The sequence below is a fragment of the Schistocerca piceifrons genome, chromosome 10, assembly GCF_021461385.2.
Source record: "Schistocerca piceifrons isolate TAMUIC-IGC-003096 chromosome 10, iqSchPice1.1, whole genome shotgun sequence".
Taxonomy (NCBI): Eukaryota; Metazoa; Arthropoda; class Insecta; order Orthoptera; family Acrididae; genus Schistocerca; species Schistocerca piceifrons.
The window spans coordinates 31,893,191-31,912,634 of record NC_060147.1 but is presented as its reverse complement, the minus strand read 5'-3'; the positions used below and the strand labels follow the sequence as shown (position 1 = coordinate 31,912,634).

The following is a 19,444-nucleotide window of genomic DNA, read 5'->3' as shown; positions in this document are numbered from 1 at the left end:
TACACATACTTACTACATATTCAATTCTTTCCCAATAACTCACTATCCGAAGGCAAGGAACTGAAAGTTATTGTTAAAGTCTCCAATTGCCAGAGTAGTTGCCAGATACCTCAACCTTTAACTAAAATCGTGTAAGTTGCCGGAATCATTTGAAATATATGCACTAACACTCAGATACTGTATCTTAATGAAAATATGTTTTAAGATCCAAAATGGAACATAGTAAATGTTGCTGCCTTAAACTTAAAATAAAAAGACTGATAAAGTGAAATAATTTATTGTCAAAAATGTTGACATTTTGGCACTATATATATATATATAATTTTTTTTTTTTTTAAAGAAATGATATCAGTCTGTTTCCTCAATATGGATTGCCAGTATTTGTGTTTCACCTGCAGCTGCAGCCTCATTTTCAGCTGCATTAAATAATGCCGCTGTTTCTTCAGCAGCAGCTTGGGCTTCAGCCTGCTCAGCAAGCATTTCTTTAGCATTGTATATTACATCAGAAATTCTTCGTTTTACTTTAATAAGAACTTTCTCGTTCCTTATTTCTCTCAGTTCAGCAGCAACCCAATCTGAAAATGCAGAATGGGTGTCTGCTGTATTTGACTGTTTTTTATTTTGTAATGATGAAGCAACCGATTTCATGCACTTTACAGCTTCCTCTGTAACAGTGATCTTCTTCCTCTTTTTTGTGAAATTCGGATCTCTGACAGATACTGAGGGCAATAGGGAGCGTGCATTTGATTGTGGTGTTGATGATGGTACTCCAGGTGGAAAGACGTTTGTTGCTACAGCTGAGATATCTTCGTTAAAGCTTGTAAATTGTTCAGTGGTGTTGATTAACAATTCATGTGATCCATCATTATCATCATTACCCTCTTCAGTGGTGGCTAAGTGGTGAACATCAAATGTTTCTGATAACTTCTGAAATACAGAAAATGTAAACTATAAAACACTGTCCCCCCCATAAAGATACTTATAAAGACATCAATTAAATTTTAACAGCATTTTTTCTTATTTTTGTAAGAACCATCTACAAAGGAAGAATGAGCAGAAGTATCAAACGGATTTGAAACAATACGGAACTTCCCACATAGTACTGGTGGCCGACACATTGAAATAGTGCATCCAGCAGGAACTGGATCATTGTGTTATAATTACACATTGGATATTTAGTGTTTACCATTGGTAAATGCATATTACAATGTAATCAGTTATGAAGCAGGTATGCAAGGAAGTATTTCAGAAGGTGGTGTCTTCAACAGCTCCAAGATGGGTGAGCGATTTTCTAAGGGAAAGATTGCTCTATCCGCACCAAGAGCACTTCCTGGAAGAAACAAGGATGTGCCATTTGTTATGGTCGGAGATGATGCTTTTGCTATTTCAGAGTAAACAATGAAACCCTACGCAGGGTGGCAAGAGAAAGGTAGCCAGGGAAGAATGCTTAACTATGAATATCTCGCATTAGACGTATAGCGGAGAATTTTTTTGGAATACTGTTTTTTGGTGTCTTAGAACAACTATGCACGTAAGTCCTGAAAAAGGAACATTAGCGACTTCTGTAGCCGCGTCTCTGCACAATTTTCTTAGATGAAATAAGGAAAATGTCACAGTTTACTCACCACCAGGCAGTTTTGGTGTGGAAGATCCAGAAACAAGCAGAGTTTCAGATGGCAGTTGGAGGATGTCTCCACAAAATAAATGTCTTCAAAGAAAGGAAGGCAAAGTGGGAAGGACCACAAAGCATATAAGGGACGAATTTGCAATAAAGTGAAATGGCAAGAGAAATATGCACAAATAAATATCGAGTGAAAGGACAAATGTAATTACAAACTTGTAAACAAAACCCTTGTAGCGTTATTAACAATATAAGCCATTAATTTGCAAACTACTTTGTATCAGATGTTGACAAAGTAATTTTGCAAGAGAAATAAATTTCCAGTGAAAATACAGATGCAATTACAAAACATCCAACTAAAAATCTTGCAGCTTCAGTTACGCTAGTGAATGACATTTTACTTACGATTTTAAATATTTTTCTCCCTGGCTTCATATGCTCATAAAATATCCATTTCGGAATGTAGATCTCAGCTGTCCCAAAGCCACTTTTAGTTTGGACCATTTCCTAATGCTGACAATTGTACTGTGTTTACATATTTGTCCATTTCCTTTCACACTCCACAAGCAGTACACCAATTTTATGAGAAACTTCTTTCAACAAGTCTTTCCTTTTATATCTGTCTTTATACGCAGAATCAGATGGATCCCACAGAGGTTTCCTCATTTGAATTTCTAACAAAAACTGAATAGTTAGATCTGTTGCCCACTCGTGAGTTACCACTGTCAAAAGTAACACAGTAGACGAAAAAACACAGCAGACAACACAGCAAATGTGCACGCGTAAGTCATACGATTCGACCGTGTTTTTGTTCACTGACCATAAACTTTTAACTGGAGGCAAAACTTCCCTCAACTAGTTGTTCACACTGACGACTTCAAACAACTGTTGACAACAGTTGAAAATTAAGTCAAACCGAGTTAAAAACAGTTGTCAACCGAGTTTGTTGGAGTTGGTTTTCAGTGTGAATGTACCTTTAGGCAATTTCGAGAAAATTGCAAGAAATGTTTCATGTGTCAGTGCATTGCAACCCTGAGCAGGAGTGGTGGTGGCGGCCATGTGATTAGGGTTCAAACTCCATAATTGGTACTCTCCCCCCCTCCAAATTTGCATGAACTTTTATTGACTTTACAATGTTATATGGATGTTTGATCATTTTTATTATCAAAGCCAATATTATAACTACCAACAAGTAAACGACCAATGACTTAAAGTTTTCCTGAAAATGTATACCTGTTGTGATTTCTGAAGTCCCTTATACCTGCAGTTGGGTAAGATACCGAGAACTGCTTTGCACCTGGATGCTTTGATCTGCAGACAAGTTTCAAGGACAATGGGACAGGCTTGGAAAGCCCAAGTCAAATATTGATAAATAAAGGTGTAAATAACTTTATTCATTAATACAATGAGTTACAATATACCAGAATATAAGGGTAATGCAAGATTGTCAGATGTGCTTTGACCATTACAAGTAGCAGGATATTTTTCACGCAGGCATGGAAAACAGCATCTATTACATAGAATGAAAGCAATTTTGCCACATGCACAAGGACTCTTCAGAGTTTTTAACAAAAAACAAAGCTCTTAGAAAAATTTCTTGTTCTTCCAAAAATTTGGATGGAGCCTGCACGTAACATAACACCTTCATAAATATTGCTGACGAAAACTGGTGATGTACGGCTGAATGTATTTTAATAGCATCCTCTCGTGAAGAAATTTCTTGTTCTTTGTCAGATATGAACAAGTTTGAAGGCATTTGATAAAGTTTTTAACTGGCCCAAAGAAATAACAGTCACATACTATTTTTTGTAATAATAACAATGGAAAGTAGATAAAAGTTCATGCAAATACATGTGTCTTCATATTACCTTTAAAATGTAACACATATAAAGTAATGTGACTAATGTTGGGGAGGGGGGGAGCAGGACTCAATCTCATGATAATCGAGCTTGCGATCTAAAAAAATCATTTAACTTTTTAATTTTTCATTGTTTGTAGGTCGTTACTTTTTTGTTGTATAACAAACAGCTCCACTCTAACTTCATTTAATTTTAATTACAATATAGTATCATCTGATGGCAGTAGCTGAAATGATGTCATAAAAACATAAATATATTACACTATCTAGTCCTTTTTTCCCCCTAAGGTAAGTCTTTCCGCTCCCGGGATTGGAATGACTCCTTACCCTCTCCCTTAAAACCCACTTCCTTTCATCTTTCCCTCTCCTTCCGTCCTTCCTGATGAGGCAACAGTTTGTTCCGAAAGCTTGAATTTTGTGTGTATGTATGTGTCTGTTTGTGTTTCTATCGACCTGCCAGCGCTTTCGTATGGTAAGTCACATCATCTTTGTTTTTAAATATATCTAGACGGTTTTATTGACAAAAAAATTTCACAATGATCACCGACTCATACAACAGACTTATTTCCTTTTTCAATTAGGACAATTCTTGTCTACGTTGTTCACAGAATCCATTATTGGGAGAGATAATGTGGAGGATGAATCCGGATGGCACAGACCTGTGAACAGTCAATGAAGTTGTGCCCACAGCATGTTGCACACATGGTGGTCAACTCTGTGCTCAGTCAGTTTGGCAGAGACCATTCGTTCAGGTGGAGAGCTCGATGGTAGTCCTGCCCACGTTAGAGGCTGTGCAAATGTTACAGCAAAGCAGGTATATGATATGACTGCTCTGAAAGACAGCCCTTCCTGTAATGAAATGGGATAAGCCCATAGTGGGGCAGGAATAGAACATGTTGTGTGGATAAACAGGACAAGTCTCTCACCAGTGTCTTCACCAGGGGAATGACCTATGTGGCAACAGATAAACAGGTGTGGCATAAAGATGGTCAGGGATATTTTGTAGGCTGAGTGAGTGTTTTAATACCACTATGGGAGAGGTTAGGAGGACTGTGATACACTTTCCTCGTTCTTATGCACAATGATAGCCACGTGTAATTAATGGCATGGCCTTTCAAATGTGGCATGTAGCAAGTTTCTGGTAAAAACATGTGTTTCAGCCGGCCACTGTCGCCGAGCGGTTCTAGGCACGTTCTTTGTACTCCATATATTGAAATATACAGGGTGGCACACGAAATGTGTTTCCATTTTGTTTTTGAATATAAACTTTATTGTCAATACAATCTAAAATTAACATATACTACAATGCAGAGCCGTCCATGGAGATTTGTTCTAACTCAGCACATGCTCAATATGTCCACCATTTCGTTTCCTAACTTTCTTCAAACAAACACTGAAGTTAGTGATTACCCTATGGCACATGTCTTCCGTAATTTCACTGCAAGCTTTATGAATAAGTCTTCTGAGCTCCATTAAATAATGTGGACGTTTTGGGAAAATTTTTTCCTTTATGTGCCCCCAAAGAAAAAAGTCACACGGATTGAGGTCTGGACTATTGGGGGGCCAATTTTGTCCGTCACTGAAGCGACCTGGAAACCTGAGTGAAATGATCCGCATGTCGAAATGCTCGAGTAAAAACTCCAACACAGTGTTTGCAGTATGTTGTCTTGCTCCATCTTGCATGAACCACTGTGTGTTGAAGGGCAAGGCAGTAGCAAGAAGCTGTGGAATGAAGCTATAGCAAAGCATGCTCAAATAACGCTCGCTGTTCACAGTTTCTTCAAAGAAAAAGGGTCCAATAAGTCCGTGACTGGAAATTGCTGCTCACAGTGTAATCCTCGGAGCATAATGTTGTCATTCGTGAAGCACTTGTGGATTTTCAGTGGCTCAAAAGTGTACATTTTGTTTGTTAACCACACCGTCTAAATGAAAATGCGCCTTGTCTGAAAACCAAACGTTGTTGAGAGTTTCTTCCCTATCCTCCGTCCACTGAGCAAACAGTAGTCTCTGCTGCTTGTGTTCTTCAGTGAGCTTCTATGCACAGGTCATCTTGTATGGGTACATACGGAGGTCACTTTTAAGAATGCATTGAACGGAGCGTCTGGATATTCCCAGTTGCACTGCTGCCTTTCTACACGATTTCCCGGGACTTCTCTGTACAGCAACTCGTACCGCTTCAATATTCTCCGGCGAACAAACAGGCTTAGGCCGAGGCCGCTTCGCTTCCAATTCTGTTCCTTCCTGTACAAAGTTATCGTACAACCTGTGGATGGTCTTCTTGCAAGGGACCCATAGTGTGTTAAACTGTTGTCGGAAACGCCTCTGAGTCACACCAAGGCTTTTCATTTCACGAAAAAGTAACAATTGCCGATCGTTGCTGTGTCGTCAGTCTTCCATTGTCAGCCATTGCCGCTTACTAGTCTCCCAGCGGCAGTATCGTGAATTACACGTCATTTCGTAACTCATTTGTTTTTCCAAGCTCTGCTGGTACTGCTGTAGAGATCCCAGCGGGATATCTAATGTGTGTTGTAAATTGTGAAAGGAACAATTGGTAAGACACTTCGTGCACCACCTTGTATCCTCTTTATTGTACTTAATTTCCTGTTTTGTCATTAACGCCAGCCCTGGATTCCCACTATCAAATCCTGACCGCTTGACCTTCTGCACACTGCCGCCACGAGGCATATTTAACAACCTTCTTCCCCCTTCCCTGCCATTTTATAAAGTAACTTTGGTGTCAGAAGTTGCTCTCCCCATCCCCAAACCACATACTCTTTTACAGATACATTCATCCTACATCCCACATTAATTTCTGTGGTTATTTCACGCAGAGTGCTTGTCTGTTAGCACTGACAACTCTGCACAGATGCCGCTGCTTTCAGTCATTAATTGTAGGCTGTTGGCCACTGCGTTGGCTGTGATGAGAGGTCGTGGGCAAAATTTGGTGTGCTTGGCATACTCTTGACACTGTAGATCTCAGCATATTCAATTCCCTTACAATATTCGAAATGGTATGTGCCCTGTGTCTAGCTCCAACTACCATTCCGTGTTCAAAGTCTGTTCATTCCTGTCATGTGGCAATAACTCCATAGGGAAACAATTCACATGACTCACCAACTATTCACATGAATCATCTGAGTACAAATGATAGTGCCGCCATTGCACTGCCCTTTTATACCTTGTGTAGGTGACGCTATCACCATCTTTATATCAGCATATCATCCTCCCACGACTTCTATCACCCCTGTGCATAACTAAAGAGTTGTCCTCGAACCTGGAGCACTGTCCTTAGCCCGTTTTCTGGTTGCCTGTCTAAGGACTTCCATGGAGAAAAAAAATTTAATGTTCACAATATGGCATAATTATTGATGGAATCCAAAAATTTAAAATGGTGCCTAATCTACTCGTGAAGATGCTAATCTTATGTTAAAAGCTTAACACCATAAGACAAGCATTTCAGTTAGAAAGTGTGTGACTTGAAGCAGTATATGTGATGGCGTGCAAGGATCATTCATCCATTACAGGAGGTAGGTAGTTCATACCCCATAGCGCTTTTTTGCAGGTAGTAAGAGGCGTGTGTACTAAGTTTGGTTAAAATTGATCCACTGTTTTAGATGTCTGTCGAAAGTGCAAGTATATGTGCGCACATGCCCACACATTCTCTCTCTCTCTCTCTCTCTCTCTCTCTCTCTCTCTGTCTCTCGAAGTCCATGTTGTTGCTGTGGTCTTCAGTCCCGAGATTGGTTTGATGCAGTTCTCCATGCTACTCTATCCTGTGCAGGCTTCTTCATCTCCCAGTACTTACTGCAACCTATATCCTTCTGAATCTGCTTAGTGTATTCATCTCTTGGTCTCCCTCTACGATTTTTACCCTCCACGCCGCCCTCCAATGCTAAATTTGTGATCCCTTGATACCTCAGAACATGTCCTACCATGTCCTTCTAGTTCAGTTGTGCCACAAACTCCTCTTCTCCCCAATTCTACTCAATACCTCCTCCTTGGTTATGTGATCTACCCATCTAATCTTCAGCATTCTTCTGTTGCACCACATTTCGAAAGCTTCTATTCTCTTCTTGTCCAAACTATTTATCGTCCACATTTCACTTCCATACATGGTCACACTCCATACAAATACTTTCAGAAATGACTTCCTGACAATTAAATCTATACTCGATGTTAACAAATTTCTCTTCTTCAGAAGTGCTTTCCTTGCCATTGCCAGTCTACATTTTATATCCTCTATACTTCAACCATCATCAGTTATTTTGCTCCCCAAATAGCAAAACTCAATTACTACTTTAAGCGTCTCAATTCCTAATCTAATTCCCTCAGCATCACCCGATTTAATTCGACTAAATTCCAATTATCCTGGTTTTGCTTTTGTAGATGATCATCTTATATCCTCCTTTCAAGAACCTGTCCATTCCGTTCAACTGCTCTTCCAAGTCCTTTGCTGTCTCTGACAGAATTACAATGTCATCGGCAAACAAAGTTTTTATTTCTTCTCCATCGACTTTAATACCTACTCTGAACTTTTCTTTTGTTTCCTTTACTGCTTCCTCAATATACAGATTGAATAGCATTGGAGAGAGGCTACAACCCTGTCTCACTCCCTTCCCAACCGCTGCTTCCCTTTCATGCCCCTCGACTCATATAACTGCCATCTGGTTTCTGTACAAATTGTAAATAGCCTTTCGTTCCCTGCATTTTATCCCTGCCACCTTCAGAATTTGAAAGAGAGTATTCCAGTCAACATTGTCAAAAGCTTTCTCTAAGTCTACAAATGCTATAAACGTAGGTTTGCCTTTTCTTAATCTTTCTTCTAAGATAAGTCGTAAGGTCAGTATTGCCTAACGTGTTCCAATATTTCTACAGAATCCAAACTGATCTTCCCCGAGGTCGACTTCTACCAATTTTTCCATTTGTCTGTAAAGGATTTGAGTAAAAATAATTTATTGGTTCAAACAGTACAAAGCATCAAAAGTCTTCAAAGTAGGACCATCTTACATACAGATTATTTACCAGAAAGATTTTTAAGCACTGTACGCATCCTGGGTTGGAGTGTCTCTCAGGACAGCAGTTTTTATGTTTTTCACAATCTTGAATGACATATTTTTGAGTGTGTGATGAGCCAAGGGCAGAATAAAAGTGTGTGCCAAAGTGAGGTTTTTTTCTGGCCAGATAATCCTCACCTAGGAGGTGGTGTGGCTGGATGCAGTGTCTCGGAGGAGCTTCCTGGCAATGTCGGTGGACTGTCTGATGCGCACAGTCTATTCCCCCGGCCTTTTGAGCACTTCCAAATAAAATGCAGCACCGATGGTCTATCTGGCAGATACAAACTCATGGTGGGTGATACCATTAGCACTGTAAAAGACAACAAGCACTGGCTTCACCTGGGATCTACTCAAGGTTGTCTTCTCAGAACACGGTGACTGCAAGGAGTGCCACTCGGAGCTCTGTTTCTTTGCCTGAAGGTCGTATTCTGAAACCCACGACTCATATCCAGTTGTAACATTGTCCAAGAAAGTAGCACCATTTCTACGCAATTCCATTGTTCATAAAAGTAGCACTGACTGGTTTTCTGTGAAGAGTCTCACTCTGAATTTTAAAAGGACACGACATATTTATTTCTGCATATCTGAGGGTATTACACCAGCGATAAGTGTAACACTCGGTGAGAAGATAATAAATAGTGTGGAAAGCTCAAAATTCTTAGGTGTCCACATTGTTGAGAATTTAAACTGGAAAAAATGTAATTTGCAGCTCCTGAACAACTTTCAGCCACATTTGTACTTAGAATCACTGCAAATCTTGGGGAGAGAAGTCCGTAAGCTGACATATTTTGCATATTTTCATTCAAATGTATCATATGGAACAATGTTCTGGGGTAACTCAGTTTTAAGAAAAAAAAGTCTTCATTGTTCAAGAACATGCTGTAAGAAATAGTATAAGGTGCTCACCCACAATCATCTTGTAGACATTTGTCTAAGGAGTTCAGCATTCTGGCCACTGCTTCACCGTGTATTTATTCCCTCATGAAGTTTTTTTTTGCAAATAATCCATTTACGTTCAAAAGAAATAATAATGTACATAACTGCAATACTCGAGGGGGAAAATGACATTAATTATTCCAGTTCAGCTTAATGTTGTCTTTAGCACAAAAAAATAGGTGCACAATGCTGCAGATAAAGTTTTTGATCACTTACTCACAGATATAAAATGTCTGACATACAGGAAAATAAAATATGAAAACAAATTGAAAAACTCACGCACGTACGTATGTATGTGAGTTTGTAATTCCTACCCACCACCTCACATTACAATAATAGAAATTCTACGTACATAAGGAGGAAGTATTGAATAGGATTGGGGAGAAGAGAAGTTTGTGGCACAACTTGACCAGAAGAAGGGATCGATTGGTAGGACATGTTCTGAGGCATCAAGGGATCACCAATTTAGTATTGGAGGGCAGCGTGGAGGGTAAAAATCGTAGAGGGAGACCAAGAGATGAATACACTAAGCAGATTCAGAAGGATGTAGGTTGCAGTAGGTACTGGGAGATGAAGAAGCTTGCACAGGATAGAGTAGCATGGAGAGCTGCATCAAACCAGTCTCAGGACTGAAGACCACAACAACAACAACAACAACAACAACAACAACAAGTACGTATGTATGTACGTACGTACATACGTGTGTGTGTGTGTGTGTGTGTGTGTGTGTGTGTGTGTGTGTGTATTTTGCACACATGCAGGTAAGAAATGTTCAGTGTGTAACCATATTTACAAATTAATTTGGGATGTGAATGTAAAATGACTCATTCCATGTCATTACGATTTATCATGCAAAATGTTCCAACCAAGCAACAGACAAGCTCTTGTTTGGACTACTGGTCACCAGCCAAATTTTTAGCACCATTTTAGCATACCTTCTTCTGTAATTGCTCAGTTGCAGTCTTGTAGACAATGGTTTTGAGATGTAACCAGAGTATGAGCTGTCACACAAACACTCATTCTACAGTCTGCGTTCTCAAAAGATCATGTATATGAGGCACAATCTTCACCTTTACGCAGAACTTGATTGTGTACTGTTGCTCAATGAATGGTATACACAGCTGTACCTGGACTGAAAACAGAAGTCCACATACACATATCCCGAGTCTCTGAGGTCCGAAAAAACTGGGTTTGGTTATGTTTGGAAGCTAACACCTATTAACTAGTCTGGGTGGGGAGAACCCAATCAGTAGCAGTGCCAGCACAGAACTAGTGATATTGTTTTCCAGACAAAATTAGTACATATTGGGCTGATGCATAAGCTCATAGTGTTTTCTAGAAGTTTAATAAACACACCAGATACACATAACAGATAATTTAGTCAGCAATAATATATTCTCCTTCACTATCTACAACAGTCTGCCAACACCAGGGTAACCTTTGCATTCTGCAACTGTAGAAATCGTGCAGTTTTGCGGTGAGGTATTCATTAAGCCTTGTTCAGAGCACACTTTGATTTAGAAAGAAAGCCCATCGAAGGATGTTCGATAGAACAGAAAATGTGACAATCTGAGGGTGCAAGATCAGGTGAATAAGGTGGGTGGAATTACTTCCTAGCCCACTCCTCCATAGCGTTTTTTGTTGATCCAGCAGAATGTTGGCAGACATTATCGTAGAGTAGCATCACTTTACGCAGTTTTCCTGGTCGTCGATCTTGGATTGTGTCTCCAAGACATCTCAGTTGTTGCCAATAAATGTCAGCAGTGACGGTTACGCCTCGGGGAAGCAATTCGTAGTACACCACACTGTCGTCGTTCCACCAGATGTGTTAATTATCTTTTGTAAGTGCGTGCAGGTCTTTCTATGGGCAGCTGTTGCTTTGTTTTGGCTCAATCATTCTGTTGTAGCCCAAGAACACTATAAATTATTGCTGGAACAGTTAACACAGATGGAAGAAAAGATACACACAACTAGCAATACACAACTGGCCGGAGGTGCCTCGTGCTCCGGCCTACATATTCAGTAGTTCCAACACACAACTGCTATCCTATCAGCTGGCCAGGTGGCTCGAACAGGCCAAATCGAGCATAAACTTTAGATACGAGCTACAAATTGACGCACACATTCCTTTCTTTTCTTTATGTTAGCATACATACACAATTTCTCGTTGCCAGTAATGATACAGGGCAGGAATGACCCATGTTGTTCACAAAGCTAATTGATGACAAGTAAGCAGAAATGTTTATACGACCACCAACAGATTTTCGTGATTTTGGCTTAGACCGTGCGGTTCCACTACACACGATTTTTGAACCTTCACCACTGCATGCAAATGTCACACAATGGTGGAATGATTGCAGTTCATCACAATTGCCAGTTCTCGAGTTAAGTGAGATGGAGCACTGTGTATTAATGTGTTTAAACAATCTTCATAACACTTTGAAGGTTTTCCGGAATGTGGAGAGTCACTAATGTCAAAAAAATCCCCTTTGAAAAAAAAAAAAATCTTGTCATGCTCTGTCCAATGGCATTACCCTTGTACATAGCGCAAATGTTTCTGGCTGCCTTTGCTGCTGTCACTCCTCTACTGAACTTAAACAGAAGAATATGTCAGAAGTGTTCCCACTTTTCCACTTGGCACTCCATTTCCTAGCATCCAAGGCTCCACTCACAGGCAACCTTTCAATGAGCTGATACTTTTACACCTTAAATTATTAATTTTGTTATCTCTTCCATGAAGTATTCATATTCAAGAACTCAGAGGAAACAAATTCTTATGGTGTACACCTTATACACAGCTGAAAGGCTTTTTTTTTTAATGCTACATGTACATACGTGAACAGTTTAGCCAAAGAATGAGCAATTACCGGCTTAGGACAGTTGCAGTCGCCACCCGGCAGCGGCGGCAGGCCGAGTACCTTGCGCTCGTGGCACATGAGGCAGATGATCTGGGGCGGGTGGCGCACGAACGGTGGCTCTCCGTTACAATTGCAGAAGTTCTTCGGCAGCCCGTAATCCGTCATCGGCCCCTTGAATTCAGTAACAGATACTATCAATATACAAGGAGAAAAGCACAGGAACTCTGGAGAGATATACCAAGAGTTTACAGTTTTAATTAAAGAAATAATTTTAACACCTGGTATTTGAGTCCCACATTAGTGCCTCGATGGTGTTGCTTTATTTATAAATATTCAGTTACAACCAATAATTAAGATTCTTTAGGTAACACTCAATGTAAGATTGCATCAAACATACTCAGTATTGATAAGGTACTTGGCATCTGGACCCCCTTGGCTTACTACAATTACGAAAATAAAACCAGACTGATGACCTATTATGGGAAATAATCAAGTCCTGTGTGGTTCAACAGTGGTACAAGACTAAAGAATTGTGTAAAGGTATGTATACAGGGTGTCCCATTTATCTTGGCCACCCTAAATAACTTTTTGTCCAGATGCAAATTACAAAATGTTCGAAGCAAATGTTCTTTAGCCATCAGGGGGACATCAGTCAGCATGATTGCCTTCATTGTAGCTTCGTTTTTTACAAAGATGTGAACAGCGGTATGACTTTTTTAAATGTTACCCTGTATTTTTATTCGGTAATTCATTTCCTCTCCTAAAGACTCATACAAAAATGTATCACAGTGTACCATTCACTGGAACACAACATTATTAATTACATAACACAACACTGATGTTGAAGCTCCCAGCACTTAGTGCAGGTACTCAGAGTAATGGAACACATCCACATGCTGTTGCTGACAGAGGACAAATGTAAACATAAGAAGAATGCACACCCGTCATTCCGTCAACCATCGTCAGTTGAAGAGTTGTGTGTACACCAACGAAGAGAAGGTAGAAATACTACTCGTCTATGGGGAATGTAAGTTTGCAGATCAGTAATTGCAATGCGGTTTTCTTGTATATGGGTATATTTAGTACAGTAGTTTAGCCCTATTAAATACTGTTGTGTAGAGTAGGCATACAGTAAAGGCTATAAATAAATAAAAAAAACTGCATCGACATAAAGTTTCTTTTATTATTATTGTTGTTGTCGTCGGCGGTGGCGGCGCTGAAGGTAGGCGAAATGCTGTGCAGGCAGCGGAACTGTACAGTGAGCGATATCCTGACAAGAACCCACCTTCCCGACGGATGTTTTCTCATCTTGTTGGGACACTTCACTTCAGGAAACGGGAAGTTTCAACCGAAGACAACCCAGTCGTCGTAGCACTCGCACAGATGAAGCTGCCGAAGTTACTGTTCTTGCTTCCACTGCTATGAATCCACATGTGAGCACACGACAGCTTGAACACGAGACTGGCATTCCTAAAACCAGTGTGCATCGTATTCTTACACGTCACCGGTTCCATCATTACCATGTACACCTACATCAAGAATTGCATGGGAATGATTTTCAGAATCGTGTACAGTTCTGGCAGTGGGCACAGCAGCAAATCCTCGCCAGCCCGAACTATTTCTACAATGTTCTATTTACCGATGAATGTTCCTTCTCAAACAAAGGGCAGGTAAATACAAGGAACATTCATTATTGGTCCAGCAACAACCCACGATGGCTAAGACAGGTGGAACATCAGCGTTAATGGAGAGTTAACGTTTGGTGTGGGATGCTTGGTACTACAAGTATTGGCCCTTATTTCATCAATGACAGTCTAAAATGGCACAGCATATACCAACTTCCTCAGACGAATTCCTCCTCCTCTTCTGGATGAAGTGCCACTAAGAACCAGAATGCTTATGTGGTATCAACATAATAAAATGATTTTTTGCTGCTCCTTATTATAGATGTGTTACCAGTAGGTTTGATCATCACGAACACACCTTTACAGGAGGAGCATAAGGCCAGGAGGTGTTGCAGCCCTCTTTGAGTGGAGGGTTCATCCTGCCGCCCCACGGAGCTTCCAAGATCTTGTCGGGCAGCGGCGGCGGCTGCCACGGCTCCTGTCGGCCCTCCCACGTCCTCTCTGACGATGGCAGATTCTCCAGCTTCTGCTCGGTGACCTTGGTGGCCCTCCTTTTCGACACAACACTGATCTGGGAAGGACTTCCCTCTTCCTCGATCTTCATCCTGCAAAATAAAATATAAAAGTCTACAACTCTGATGAAACAAAAGTGAAAGGCTTAACACATCACACGAGTATAGATGTCAGCACACTAGCTGTAAAAAATGAATTGTACTGTCACTTGAGACACACACAGAATACATGGCAGCAATAATAAATAATTTTCGATTAGTATTTATTGTTTGCTGATGATCAAGTAGTCGTAGCACAAGATGGGGAGGATGCTAAATATATGTGCAATCAACTAGCAGCAGCATACAAAACTTGGGGTTTGAAGATTAATTACCAAAAAACAGAATACTTGACTAATGATTCAGATGAGCTATACATTGAAGGAAAGAAAATCAAAAAGATAAACACTTTCTGTTATTTAGGATCCATTTTAGAAATCGAGGGAAAATCAGTCAGAAATCAATAAAAGAATTAGTAGCAGATGGAGGGTCATTGGGATGCTTAACTCAGTCTTATGGAGCAGGAATGTAATGATCAGAACTAAAAAATTAATATACAAATCCATATTAGAGTGTGTGGTTCTGTATGGAACGGAGACCTGGACACTTAACATGAAGCATATTAAAAAATTACAAGCTCTAGAGATGGACTTCTGGAGAAGATCGGCAAGAATCTCCAGGAAAGAAAAGATAAGGAACACCGAAATAATAGGGAGAATGGAAATAAAAGAAAGAATATATGACGTAATGGATAGGAAGAAAATACAGTGGTACGGGCCTGTATGATGAATGGAGGAAACCAGAGTGCCAAAATTGATGCTGGAGTGGGAACCGGAGGGGAGAAGAAGAAGAGGACGACCTATGACCACCTGGCTCCAAAATGTACAGCACACAATGAAGAGAATGGGCACAGAGGAAGAAGACACACAAGATTGAAACACCTGAAGAAATATTTTGAGAATATAGTTTAAGAACGTTTATTGTTTGTATTGTAATTTCCAAGTAAATTATTATGTTGGAGATAAGCCTCTGTAATGAGGAAAAGCTCAAACAATAATAATAATAATAATAATAATAATAATAATAATAATTTATTTTGACCATTCCATTGCATCATTCTGCATATGGATGGGAAAATTGAAAAGCTAGTTAAAGGAGAAAAGTAACCACGAACACAGCTACAACCTATACAGGTCTGGGCAAAATGGTGAATAAATGCAACACTAACTGCCAATTCCATCAATTGACGGGATCTGAAAATCTGATTACACTGACAATCCTGGCATTTGACAGGGTAAAATTTCTATTAATTTTAAATAAAAAAATCATGTACATTAATGGGCTTGGGCAGTCTTTATTGTGCTGTGAGGGAACTGTGATTTCTAAAACAGCTGGTAGATGGTGAAAATGTAGTTTCTAAAGCAACCAGTAAATCATATTTTTTGTATGAAATCAAGATGCTAAGCAGTGGCAGCTGTTCATTCAGTATGTAGTTAAACCAGGGAGATGGCTTTCGTTTTCTTACAGAGAGCAAAATTTTGTGTGAATTCTGCAACATTATGTTGCCAGTGACATTGAGGATGACATCAGCAACACTTCTGATAATGATCCTGTGCAAGAAGAATTGTGTCAAACTTGGAGTGAGTATTTCTCAACTTTGTGAAACAATTTTTCTGACAGTTCTTTATTTTCTGAACCACGACATACTTTTTTAATTGTTATAGGCAAATTGGAAATTCCGTCTTGGACTGTTTCCGCAACATGTCTCAGTTGTTGACATTAAATGCCAGCAGTGGTGGTCACACACTGCGGAAGCAATTCGTAACATCACACCATTGCTGTTCCACCAGACATAACATTATCTTTTGTGGCTGCATGCAGGTCATTGTACGGGTAATTGCTGCTTTGTTTGGACTCACCCATTCCTTCTTTTCAATATGTCAGCTTAAAAACATGATTTCTCATCACCAGTAATGGTACAGGACAGGAATGGTCTGTGTTGTTCAAAACACAGCTGGTGACTAGCAACTACAGATGCAGGTAATGCCACCTGCTAGGTTTTGCGATTTTGGCTTAGAGCATGCGGTACCCAGACACCAGATTTCTGGACCTTTTCCATTGCACATAAATGGCACAAAGTCATGGGATGACTACAGTTCACATTTGCCAGTTCTCAAGTACATCGACGTGAACTGTTGTAGATTAATGCTTTTAAACGATTATCATCAAACCCCGAATGAGTCACTGATATCAAAATAATAATCCTCAAAACGAGAAAACCATTTTCTTGCCACACACTGTCCAGTGGCATTATCCCCATACACGCCATAAATGTATATGGCTGCCTCTGCTGTTATTGCCTCTACTGATATCAAACAGAAGAATATCCAGAAAATGTTCCTATTTCTCAACTGGGCACTCCATTTTCTAGCATCCACAGCTCCACTCACTACCTCCAAATGACGAAATGACAATATGTAAATGCAAATAGCAACAGTGAAACAAATAAAAAAAATAACAGTTGATAAATAAACCCATAGCAAGCAGAGTACCAACACACAAAACTGAAACGCTACAAACCTTTGCACCAGCCTAATAATTTAGAATCTCTCCAGTACACCACTGATTATTTAAAGAATTAAACTCCCAAATACGAAATAGCTTCAAACATCTGATTACATTACTTAATACGCTAAATATCTGACTTTAAACATGGAAGCAAGAAAAAGTCTAAGAAAACCTTTGAAATTGGACTTAAAGTTTGTTGAAAGCCACTAAGTGGATGAATATAGTCTGTGTAATTAGAGTTCCATTTTAAGCAAAAGCTAGTTTTTCAGAAATCTAAATGTTTATGACATGTCTCCTGAACAGTGTGTCATAGACTGATACAATTTTTCAGGTACACTATGTGATCAAAAGTATCTGGACACCTCCAAAAAAATACATTTTCGTATTTGATGCATTGTGCTGTCACCTACTGCCACGTACTCCGTATCAGTGACCTCATTAGTCATTAGACATCATGAAAGAGCAGAATGGAGCACTCCCTGGAACTTACGGGCTTCGAACATGGTCAGGTTATTGGCTGTCACTTGTGTTATACGTCTGTACGCGGGATTTCCACACTCCTAAACATTCCTAGGTCCACTGCTTCCGTTGTGACAGTGCAGTGAAAATGTGAAGGGACATGTTCGGCACAAAAGTGTAGAGGCCACCTCATCTGTTGACAGTTGAAGAGGGTTGTAATGTGCAATAGGCAGAGATCTATCCAGATCATCACACAGGAATTCCAAACTGCATCAGGATCCGCTACAAGTACTATAACAGATAGGTGGGAAGTGAGAAAACTTTGATTTCATGGTCGAGCCGCTGCTCATAAGCCACACACCACACCAGAAAATGCTGAACACCACCATGCTTTGTGTAAAGAGTGTGAACAATGGACGACTGAACAGTGGAAAAACGTTGTGTGGAATGATGAATCACGGCACACAATGTGGCGATCCAATGCCAGGGTGTGCGTGTGGCGAAAGCCCGGTGAACGTCATCTGCGAGAGTGTGTAGTGCCAACAGTATAATTCAGAGGGAGTGTTGTTATGGTGGGGTCATGCTTGTCATGGAGGGGGCTTGCACCCATTGTTGTTTTGTGTGGCACTATCACAGCACAGGCCTACATTGATGTTTTAAGCACCTTCTTGCTTCCCACTGTCTAAGAGCAATTCGGGGTTTGTGATCGCATCTTTCAACATGATCATAATGCACAGCCGGGTTACCTCATCACAAAAAAACTATCAGTCCATATAACAATAGACGTCTTGTCGAATGCTTTATTGTGTCACCTTACATATCCTGAGAAATCAGTGGAAGCAGAGTATGCTCCAGAAACCAGACACTGTATTGCATTTGACAAGACATATGTTATTACACAGGCTAATAGTTTCTGGGATAGCACCTTGAAAGAAAGAAGAATTTGTGGCAACATCCTCAATAAAGATGCCGGCCTGGCCATCAAAAGGTTGAAGTGGATGCAGCTGGCACATAATGTAAACATTACCATATATGGCGCTGGAATGAGCATCAATGTCACAAAAGGCAGTGTGGCTGTATAAAAACAGTAGCAGCAGCCACTGGACAATTCCCAATGAGTACTTGGTAAAAAGCTCAAGGATTTTAAACCACATGATGGGGCTGGAAGCTCAAGAGAATCTGATCAGTGTGTAATGCCAGGAAACCATGTACTCATACAAGGTTTTTGGCTATTCCTGATACAAACTTCTAGGAATTTTAGATTGGATGAGTACATAAGACAAGTGTTGCCCAGAAAGTAACACACCACAGTTTTTTTTCTTCTACAATTCTTTATTGAACATAATGAGAATTACACACATGAAGTAATCGTGTTTTATTTACACACCGTATTTTTCCACATAATCTCCATCCCATTCTATGACCATTCTCCAGGGCGGGTATGCCCTGACAGTACCAATCCTTGTCCTGGTAGCGGAGCCAGTGCTTCATTGTGTGAAACACCTCCTCATCGTCCTCAAAATATCTCCCACGAATGGCATCCCTTGGCATCTGTCCTCACAAATGACATCAGCAGCTCACTGCAACACGTCAGGTGTGACAGCTGCAGATGGTCTCTGCCCGGGTTCCCGGGTTCGATTCCCGGCGGGGTCAGGGATTTTCTCTGCCTCGTGATGGCTGGGTGTTGTGTGCTGTCCTTAGGTTAAATAGGTTTAAGTAGTTCTAAGTTCTAGGGGACTGATGACCATAGATGTTAAGTCCCTTAGTGCTCAGAACCATTTTTTTTTTTTTGCAGATGGTCTCCCCGACTGCTGCAAATCGTCGAGCTCCGTCAAACCATCTTCAGATGACCGCACTCTCCGTGCCCAGCAACTAACTGTATTTCTGTCAACAGCAGCTGCTCCGTAGCCTTTG

At 40.3% G+C, this 19,444-nt stretch overlaps 1 protein-coding gene across 1 annotated transcript in view; it reads right to left on the bottom strand.

Annotated features, from left to right (window-relative positions):
• The window catches only part of LOC124718812, a 128,141-nt gene that overhangs the window by 33,390 nt on the left and 75,307 nt on the right, over nt 1-19,444 (bottom strand). The window contains exons 8-9 of the mRNA XM_047244431.1: nt 14,311-14,557; nt 12,337-12,498 (exon numbers count right to left, since the gene is read on the bottom strand). Of these exons, the coding sequence (XP_047100387.1) occupies nt 12,337-12,498; nt 14,311-14,557 (409 nt within the window). The remainder of the gene's footprint in view (nt 1-12,336; nt 12,499-14,310; nt 14,558-19,444) is intronic.